This window comes from Pinus tabuliformis, chromosome X, assembly GCF_031772625.1.
Source record: "Pinus tabuliformis cultivar Carrire ecotype Pingquan chromosome X, CPIR1, whole genome shotgun sequence".
Classification (NCBI taxonomy): Eukaryota; Viridiplantae; Streptophyta; class Pinopsida; order Pinales; family Pinaceae; genus Pinus; species Pinus tabuliformis.
Window position 1 is genome coordinate 169,986,037 of NC_142308.1, and position 10,636 is coordinate 169,996,672.

Genomic DNA, 10,636 nt, shown 5'->3' on the forward strand with positions numbered 1-10,636 from the left:
TTTCTTTAAGATAAGAAAAACCTGTTTACAATCTTGTACTGGCGCAGACTCATACCAGTATGCAGGCACCCACCTGCAGAAGGCTACAACCTTTTCTCGTTCTCCAGCTACTATTGGAAGGGAGCTGCAACCCCCTAGCTCTTGTACTAGCCGATCCGTTTACTAGTACGTAGGCGCCGGCCTACAGAAGGCTACTACCTTCTCTTTTCTTCCAGGGACCACATTTCATAAATTTTCAGACTGGATCCATAAATACAAAACAATCACCACTGCAATACAATCATCAACTACACTTGCATCATCAATCTCTGAATCACCCAATACTGAATCACTGAAACCCTGTCATCAAGCATAGGGCAGAACACAGAACTCTGCAACAACGACTAGACCCAACTACAACTTCAAATATCATACTTCATACTGTATACGCGACTCTGATGAGCCGAACTTGCGTGTATATGCGCTTTTACCAAAGCGAACCCGTATACACATCTGCAAATATTAACTCAGAACTTTGCAGCTATACCAGACATCGGTCATACCCAGATCACAACATTTATACAATAAAACATGCGTCAGTAATTCAGATCTAGTCTATCCATGATCAAACCACATAATGATAACACATTCCAAGCCTTATGATCCTGATCCATCATCCATCATCCATCATCAACCGCATAGGTGTTTCCTTGGTTCAGATCAAGCAAAGCATCACAAACCCATATACTAGATCTCACACTTCATTAGATATTCAATCCTTGCAGTTCCTCTTTTTGGCCTAATGATCTTCTCCTTATATAGGTTTAGGCTTCTTTCAATACCATGGTCCAAAACCATGTAGAACCAATACCTTGGACCCAATACCTGGGGTCAATACCTCGGACCAAATACCAAAATACCATGGACCAAATACCACAGACAAAACTTAGTTTTCCGACATGTACTCGCCTTTCCTTCTGTGCAACTGCGTGTGTATGTATACGCGCCTTCCCTTCTGTGCAATTGCGTGTGTACGTATACGCGCCTTTTGTTCTGCTAACCTGCGTGTATACGCACTTTCATCAAGGTTAACATGCGTATACCTCTCTCTGATCATTCATTCTTTGCTCTTGACCTGCTGCGCTATGATCTGTCATCTGAGTGAGTTGCCATCAAGAACAACACCTGTATCATACCTCTAAGTGAGTTGCCATCAAGGACAACACCTGTATCATAATGCCAACACTCTCTTTATACTTAAGATTTTTCTGCTGCAAGATGATGCACTATTCTTCGCATGTGGAAGAATATAGCCCAAAAACAAATCTAAGACGCTTCGCTTGTTTTTCTCTCTTAATCAAATTTATTGGTGCTTCTTAGATGCTTTTCTAGTGCTTCGTCCCTTGAGTGTCCTTTACGCTGCCTTTCCTTGTCTTGTCACCTTAGCTCTGATACCATGTTGAGAAATGTAGGGGCAGCTAGAGTAAAGCATTTATCTTAACTTGATAACTACTTGTGATATATTTTTACCTTACTTGATTAACTTCTTCTTCCACTTGATTATTATTAGTGTTCTTTATCATCAAACAACTACTAAACAATAAAATCAATGAGACAATATGACACAAGATGTAGGCGATTAGCCAGAGCGAATACCTCTCCAACTGAGAGGAAAACCCACAAGAATTATTCTCTTCTTATAGAACTTCAATTGACGAATTCCAAGACCTATGACCCTTGACCAAGACCCTCCAAGACCAAGTCAAACCTTGCTTCCAGCAACTTCTGCAATTTCAACTTACCCAACAGATTCTTTTGGAACTTCCATCTCCCCAGCAAATTCTTAAGCAACTTCAACCTGCCCCGCGAATTCTTCTGTCCAACAAATGTAGAAACCCTAACATGAGAGAGAGAGAGAGAGGCCCAAAAAATTCGATTTAGTTTTTCTCCTTCTTTTTCGTCCTTTTCTAGCTTCTATCTTGAGAAGATCGAACTTGCTTGAATGGTCTCCAAATGAGGTCAAGTTATTTCTTATTTATAGGCTTGTGAGGGGTATGAATTGCTATCTTTCAGTCGACTTGTCTCTTCATGTAGGCTGACTTGATCTTTGCACCATGACGAGGTCTTGGAGGGTCTCTTGACTCTATTTTTACTCAAATAAAATTTCTTTACAATATGTAACATGCCCAAATGGGTCTTCAATACATGGGAATTACTCAATTGACTTTATGACAAACCTAGAAGTACTCAATGGGTGCTTTAGCTGAAAATAAATTTCCAGTGTTCCACGGGGACGTGTCCCCTCACTTGGGAATCGCGATTCCTCACTCCCTTGCACTCCGGGGACGTGGGGTCGTCTAGGGGTCGTTTATTGACACTCCCAAAAACATGATACACACGGAAACTCCAAAGGGGTTGTTTCCTCCCGAAAAAGGAAATGTTTCCTATGTTTCCCAAAAAATCAAGGTCAAATAATTTTAGTAAAGTCAAATTCCAATTTCTTTTTTTGTAAAAAATTATAAACTTGGTGGAACATTGGCAAACCTTCCATCTTTTGTAGTACCTGAATGAGTAATGGATGGAAATATTGAATCTCTCCTTCGCACCACGTAAGTATTAGAATGAGTAACAAATGGCTTCTCATACAATTGATTTCCCGACTGAACATGCTTGTAATCTTCCTTCCTTTACACAATTGTCATTTCCTTTACAATAATATTCAAAATTTTTATTAGAGATTTCAAGGTAAGGAGAAGATGGTGGTGTAGCACTGTAGACATGCATTAATACTTGATTCCACAGTTGGAATTTTTCTAGATGCAGGAATATATGGACTTCTGAAAACAAATGAACTAAGTTCACTCCTAGGAGCCTCAATTGGCGTATACTTTGGAGCAAACACCAACATAGCTTCAACTTTTGGAAGAGAGTCAACACCTCCACTTGAAGGACCTGAAGATTGACTGCCTGCTTGTGATGATCTGGAATCTCTATGTCCCTGTTTGTGGCCATTGACATCTTCCTTGACTGATACTGCGTGCTCACAAAAATCAACCAAAGATGAAAGATCCATGACAAGAAAAAGCATTTGATCTTATCCATCAAGCCCTCTGGCATTTGGACTACTCAACCCATCTATGCATTCACCAAGAGGAAACAAAAAAACTCGAGACTTGGCGGAACCTGGAGGCTCTATAAGAAACATAGCTAATTGTTAGCCTTACAAGACTCAGCAGAAACTGGATGCTCCTAGAAATCATTTTAGCTTTGAAATCAGAGTAAATAATTTTAATAAATAGTTAAATAAATTAATTTAAGTATGAACCAGTTCATACGATGAAATCATGTACTTGGAGTAAGTTTTGTCCTTGTTACCACTAGGGCAAAATTGAATGGAAAGATAAAAATTCTCCCTTTGACATTGATAATTATCTAAACTTTCAAGAAGAACATGGCCTATTTACTTCTTATATCTTAGACAATACCACAATAGTATTTTTATTTTACTATTTTTGTTAGGTCCCTTGTGTAAAGACCTCGACGTCCCCCGATGTTTCCTAAAAATCCGTGGGGAGCTTTTGCAAAGGCCGCTCCCGCGTATTCCCGCTCCCCCGTCCCCACGTCCCGAAAACTTGTAGAACATTGTAAATTTTCCTTGAACATGAAACCCATGCCTCAAGAATAACAATAATAAATTTATTTTTCTCTTTTCATTAAATACATAAAATCATGATTACATATGTCATTATGAAGACCAAACCTAGTTACCTATTTCAACAGTAGTTTGGTGTTTTTTCATAGTAGATTTTTAGTTTTGGAGGAATGAAAAGGAATACTAAGTTTTGACAATCAATTTATCGCGTTTTCGATATATATTTTCTTAGTACGTGTTTATAGATTTCAACATTAATTACATATTGCAATTTCAAGCTACTTTCAATTTCTCCTTGTTTAGTTTTCTATAAGAATTCTTTTAGAGTACAAACTTAGCCTACTATGGTTTAAGAAAATCTAACATGGTATTATAGCCTAGTTTTAGAAATCTTCTAGACTCGATGTATGGATATGCAAGTTGTCCGTGGTAGAGAGTTGTTGGAAGGTTTTAGTGGGCAATATGTCCAATTTTTAATGATTGAAGCATATCTGTGCTAGTGATTAGCATGTGGACTTGAGATTTGTTGTGGGGTGCAAAACCCTTATTGATCGAGTGAGTGGATATTGAAGATAATTTAGTGGATCTGTGGTAATGTTCATTCTCGATATGAAAGAGTCACTTGTTCGAGGTAGCCTCCAAATTTGTGCAATGGTAGTTGAGATTGCAGTCACCCTTGGAAATGACAGACTTATGGTGCCTTGTGGAGAAGGTGGTTGTGCTACCTATAGATCCAAAATATTTGATAGAATGCAACAAGAAGGCACTACTAGCAAAGTGAGTCTTGTTGAATAGATGAGGGATCACTTGATCCTTCATCTTGCCGAGAAGAAGACTGCCAAAGAGAGATATGATGCCTTTGGAGCCTTGTACTGTAGTGTGAATGTATCCAAGAAGGTGCTTTTTAAGAACAAGCTCGATGATACACACATGACCGAGATAGATACAACGACAAACTATCTCATGAAGATAATAAGGTTGAGAGAGATTGTTGTAGTTGGGGGACATAATTGAGGATAATGAGCTGATTCAGATTTCTGTAAATGCCTTTAGTCCACAATGGCACAACTTTGTACAAGTTTGTGGCCAGGGGAAGTTGCTTGACTTCAAGCAATTGTGGGATGCTTTCATTGGATCGAAGATTAGACTACAACATGTCTCAATGAGTTACAAAGACATGGATGATGTACCAGACCAAACCCTCACCAGGAAGGTGGGGAGAAGAGGTAGGAATGAGAACCTAGGAGGATTAAACAAGTAAGGAGGAAGAATCATATTCTTTATGTTAGGGGAAGAAAGACATAAGGCATATCCAATGCTTTAGGTGCAACAAGCATGGTCGCTATGCTTAGAGGAAGAAGGGGAAGGACACGCAATGGAAACAAGAAGAGTTTTTAGGAAATGTGGAAGTGCCAACTGTGAATGAGTTGATTACCAGGCTTGATACTATCTTTGCCATGGTATTGTGTCTTTCCATGAACACAATTTTAGGCATTGGATGGTATGTGGACAATGGGGCTTCCAAACATATGATTTATGACATAAGGATCTGTAAAATGCCATGGATGTTCCATTGGACAGTTTGTCACAACAATTTTGATAAAATTATACTTAAAAATCCAAAATATACACCATTAAAGTGTTATTTATCTTTAGATTTATAGATTTGTAGATTAATTTTGATAACATATGCATGCAAATTAAAATTATGTAGAAAATAGAGAACAATGAAATAAAAACTCACACACACATTTGACATAAGATACGAGCTGGGAAACCCTTTCGGGAGAAAAAACCAACTGGAAGGTGAGGTCGCTCTGCTCTTTTTCATTAAATAGAAAATGTTTGCGAGTACAGAGAAGTATGGCCTGTGGGCTACTACAGTGCACAAATCCTCTTTGTGTGCTCTATTGCCTCCCCCCTGGGCTATTTTTGCTCAGCTATGGAGCAAATGCACTCGAAATAATAGAACCCCTTTTCCTCCTAGTGCCCTGGTTATAACACAACCCGACTACCGCAACTCTTAACCAGAGTTACAATATAGACTCTTCTAGAGATTTTTTCATCATAATCATGTGGCTAGCTCTTTTTTCATGAATAATGGGGGCCGACTTGGCATCCTCTCAAATTATGGGGGTGAAAACAAGAAGGTCAACTTCTGGGTAGCATAACTTTCACATGCAGATTCCAATTGACGCGATTCTTGTGCTATTGGAAAAGTTTGTGTGTGTAGAATATGAAAAAAAGGTGTGGCATTAAAGCGGCAAAGTTTTACGCCCGAAAAATGTCATTTGATGCCTCAAAATGCTCCCGGAAGTTTTCAGACCCCTTTTTGCCAAACTGGGCTCCGTCGTTAAAAATGGTCCACAGCTGATTCCTCCACCTTTTCCACTTTGAAAACATCAAGATGGATGACAAACAATATAGTGATCCAATCCGGATCACATAAAGATCTTCAAAGTTTTAAGAGCAAAAGGGAGAATTGCATGTGGAGGTGGGAGATGATTGCTCGTATTTTGTGAAGGGATTGGACTCCATATCTTTCCAGATGCCTTCAGGTGACGTTCTTGAGCTAGATTCTATCTTATATGTTTATGTGTTAACAAAGAGTCTTTTTACAATCTCTTGCATGACAGATTTATAGTGTTTGGTTGAGCTTGATGGTCAACAAGTCAAATCATTAGAGACAACAGCCATGGATTTGGTTGAGGTTTGGCCAGAGGAGTGCGAGAGGGTAGTCTTTATAGGGTACGTGCAAATCCATATGAACAGGTATTTTGCGAAGCCATGATGGAGGAGTGTGCGTCCAGACTTGAGGAGATAGTTATAGAGCCAACTGTGGAATCAGTGATTATTTCTTGATTACTGTCGATGGGAGTATGGAAGAGTACCAGGATAAAGTTATTATAGAAGGATTCTCTTAGCAATAGGGAGTTGACCTTGATGAGATTCTTACTCTAGTTGTGTTAGGATTTTCCGAGGAAGGAGTTTTCATAGATGGGTTGATGCATGCACCAATAGTTTTTAGATATCAGTGTCAATGAGTTTATACTTATGTTGGGCTTTTCTAAGTTTAGTGCAGATTTCAATTTGTGATTTCAGATATCTGATACACTTGTCTTGGCCCTGTATAAAGATGAGTTCATTACGTAGGAAATCCAAAACAGTCCATGATGTGGCGTGAGAAGATGCTCACAAGTGAAGATGGCATCAAGGACAAAGAAGGCTAACAAGTTGCTGATGAAGTGTTCCTTCTATAGAAGGTTCTTACCTTGAAGATTTTGAAGAGAGGTCATAGTACAGAAGGAAGCATTGATCCAGATTCATGTTTCTTCATGTTTGTTAATTGTCAACTATTTAACCTAGACTCTGGCAGAGTGGACATTCTAGATGCTGAGGGAGTGTCTTGTGCTTGGCAAAGAATACTTTCCTCAGTAAGGACTTTTGGTTTTCTATAGCGGAGTGCCATTAATGGCAACAAGTAGTAGAGACTTGGGTGCACATAGAGAAGGCATGTGTGACATGTGTGCAGGTCTGTATAACAACAAACCAATCCTCTAGAAGAGTTCTGTACAACAATACAGAAGCTCCATACATCCATACTTTAGCAATTCCATGCAGTAGTAAATTAGTAATGAGGGTATAGGATCTCTCTTTGGCATGCATGTGCTGTTGTCAGTTTAGTTTAGGTTTAGATACTTTTTATATTTAGTAGTTCAATTCTATTTATGATTTTTCTTTAGTTAGTATTTGCATGCACAATTAGAGGATGCAGTTTCCTATAAGCAAGGTGCTCATGCATGTGGATTCTAGTTTGAGTAAGGGCTCAAATCTCTAGGAGAATGCATGCTTACATGCCTCAGTTCATCGCCAGTAGAGGCATCCTTCACTTAGGCTCATCTATCCATGTAAGGAGGGCACTTTAGGGTTAGGGTTTAAAATTTCCAGTTAAGATGCTGTTGCTGCTGAGCATGTGTATTGGCATGCACAATTAGAGGATGCGGTTTCCTATAAGCAAGGTGCTCATGCATGTGGATTCTAGTTTGAGTAAGGGCTCAAATCTCTAGGAGAATGCATGCTTACATGCCTCAGTTCATCGCCAGTAGAGGCATACTTCACTTAGGCTCATCTATCCATGTAAGGAGGGCACTTTAGGGTTAGGGTTTAAAATTTCCAGTTAAGATGCTGTTGCTGTTGAGCATGTGTCTGGATTCATTATTCCTTCTACTCTATAAAGGAGAAGGTAGTGTTATATGTATTATTTATTTTTTAGTTCAACGGTTAGCAGTTTGTTGTTTTCCTGAAGGCAATGAAAAACAGTAATATGTTTGGATAGTCACTTTATTGTGTTTTTGTTATATATTTTCTATAATGTGTATTTATAGGTTCTAGCATTAATTGCAATGCGTAATTTTAAATAGCTTTAAGTTTTTGTTGTTTAGAATTATTTTAGAGTGCAGAAAAGGTTTACCATGGTTTGAGAAAATCTAACAAAGTACCCTCGTTGCATTGATATCTCAACTGAGCATGGGAGAGATCGCTCTTGACGTCAAGTGGAGGAAGAGTAATTAATTCTACAATGCTTACCCACTGTCCAAAGAGGGATTTCAATAGTTGCTTGCAAACCTAAAATAGTTGTTTAGATGCTATTCAAGTCATTAATATTATTTGTGCTTTAATTGTTGCTATACGGGCTAGAGGAGTGATGAGAAGTTTATTTTTCTTTGCACTTTCTTTTTTTTCTCCTAGTTCTAACAACAAGCTAGGATGGACTTTTTTGTATTTCCATGCACTAAAAAACTGTTAATATTAATGCTAAAGTGCTATATATGGAGATATATGATTGATGAGAAGAATTATAGCTGAATTCATTTCTGTTTGTTCTTCATATTTAGTAAGTCAAATCTTATTATTATTTTTTTTAAATTTTGCAGGGCTTACAGGGGGTTCTATATCCTAAATTGGATTTATCGCTATTTCACGGAAAAACATTACTTCCGATGGATACGTAAGAAGAATTCTATGCATTGGTTTTTAAATATGAAACAATCATTTTTTGAGATTGTCTGATGCTTTCTTTTTTGTTCCTCAGCTTGGGTATCTGGGCTCGTGCAGACAGCTCTTTATGCAGATTTCTTTTACTACTATTTCAAAAGGTGGGATTCTTTAATCTTCAGCAACCAAATGCTTTAATTTTTTATCTATATTTTTCTTTTATTTGTTGAAGACTTAAATAGGGTTGGCCATTCATCACTGAACTGCTTCATGGTATTACAGCTGGAAAAACAATGAGAGGTTGCAGTTACCAGCTTAGTTTTCATTATCGAGTTGGTTCTCCATGCAAGGAGTTTTGATTTGAGCAAAATCAGTTCTTGCTCCAATGCTATGTAAATCTTCCCATTGAAGGTTAGGGTGATCTTGGTAACAAAACCCCTTTTTCAGTTTGTTTAACCTAGCTAATGTAACCGCTTATTCAGTTTGTCTTCAGATTCTGATAAAATATAGAGCTGTCAGAATCTTGTGATCTCAATTATCTCTGCAAGCCAATTTTTTTTATGAGAATTCCAGAAGTCATCTTCAAGAAAATAGGTTATGTATCAATTTTTTTTTTTTGAGTGTTACTAAGCTAGTCCATTGATTTATACTAAAATGCTAAAGATATTAAGATGTATCAAGACTATGCTGATGCAGTAAATTATTAGGATATGCTCTTTGTGCTGCGAAATCAGACTATTATTGTGGCTCTTACTTGCCACCACATTTACAAATGAATGCTGCAGATTTTGAATGTAATTATTTGGTGATTGTAAATTTCCTTTTAGTCGAGCGTGCCTAGAATTTTTTAGGCCTTGCAGGTTATTTGATAATGCAACACAAATAAATTTGTTATTATGATGTCTAAAAGGATCTATTCAACAAACTGGATTGCAATTTCTAAATTGGCAATTATAAATAAGATTTACCTATACTGAAAAATTCTAAGAGATTGTATATGAGATGTAGTTTCTTTCAATTTTTTTGCAACTTGTTCAGATCTGCTTTTATCATCGTAAATATAATTCTAGAAAGTTGAAACCTCAAAACTCCAGATAGTGTACAAGGCTTTGTAAGATTTAGTAACTCGGTTTTGTGAATAATTGTTCTGAGGGCTGCTAGATATAACATATGTTTGTTTACCGAATAATGCTAACAATACTGCGTTAATTGTTAAATGGTGGGTAAAAAAGATATATTCTTGTTCTCAATGTTTTTATTGGATTCAACATGTATTAGCTCATTTTTGCAGATAGGTTGTGTAGAATGTTTAAACATTTAGGAAGATCAACACCTTACCTGCATCTCATTGTGTAGAAGGCTCTAGAAGTATCAACACCTTACCTGTAACTCACCTGTGATATCTTACTCGACCATTTGAAATTATTGTTGTTTTGATTCCTACCAAAAATACATTCAAAATTATCGAGAAAATTGCTAGAAAGATACCATTGCAAACCTGGAGACAAACTAGATCCCAACTAAATCTTACTCCACGGGGGCTTTCTTTTTGCGTTTCATTAGTTCAATGAGTGCAAGCATGGAGTTTTAACATAATGGCTACAGTTCTTGCATCTGAACTACTTGCGAAAATTACACTTTTTGATGCTTCTGGGAAGATATAATGCACCTCTTCTCACAAAAAAAGGGTATTAACCACCTAAAAGCTCAATATCCCTGTTGCTTCCCTCGTTGCAAACTACAGCATTTTCCCCATATATGCATGCTATATTTCTAGCCTTCCATGGCTGTAGAACAGAGAATATGCGTATGCTTGTTAAAATGGGATGCATGCCTATCTAATCAACTAAGCGTATTTGATTATAAAATCAAACATGTAGCACCATACTTTAAAAGTCTACTGGCTTAGTCTTGTGGCTCCCCTGTGAGTCAACCCCCACAATATAGCCATTGGCAACTTGATGTCAATCCTTGGTGTCTAGGGTCCTTTTTTGGGACGTGGTTCACGGA

The 10,636-nt window shown here is 37.6% G+C and overlaps 1 protein-coding gene across 1 annotated transcript in view; it reads left to right on the forward strand.

The window, feature by feature from the left end:
- Window positions 1-9,452, forward strand: part of LOC149138998 (ER lumen protein-retaining receptor-like) — a 72,149-nt gene extending 62,697 nt beyond the window's left edge. Inside the window, exons 4-6 of the mRNA XM_089453357.1 lie at window positions 8,566-8,639; window positions 8,724-8,787; window positions 8,909-9,452. Of these exons, the coding sequence (XP_089309483.1) occupies window positions 8,566-8,639; window positions 8,724-8,787; window positions 8,909-8,945 (175 nt within the window). The 3' untranslated portion in view covers window positions 8,946-9,452. The remainder of the gene's footprint in view (window positions 1-8,565; window positions 8,640-8,723; window positions 8,788-8,908) is intronic.
- The last annotated feature ends 1,184 nt before the right edge of the window (window positions 9,453-10,636 follow it).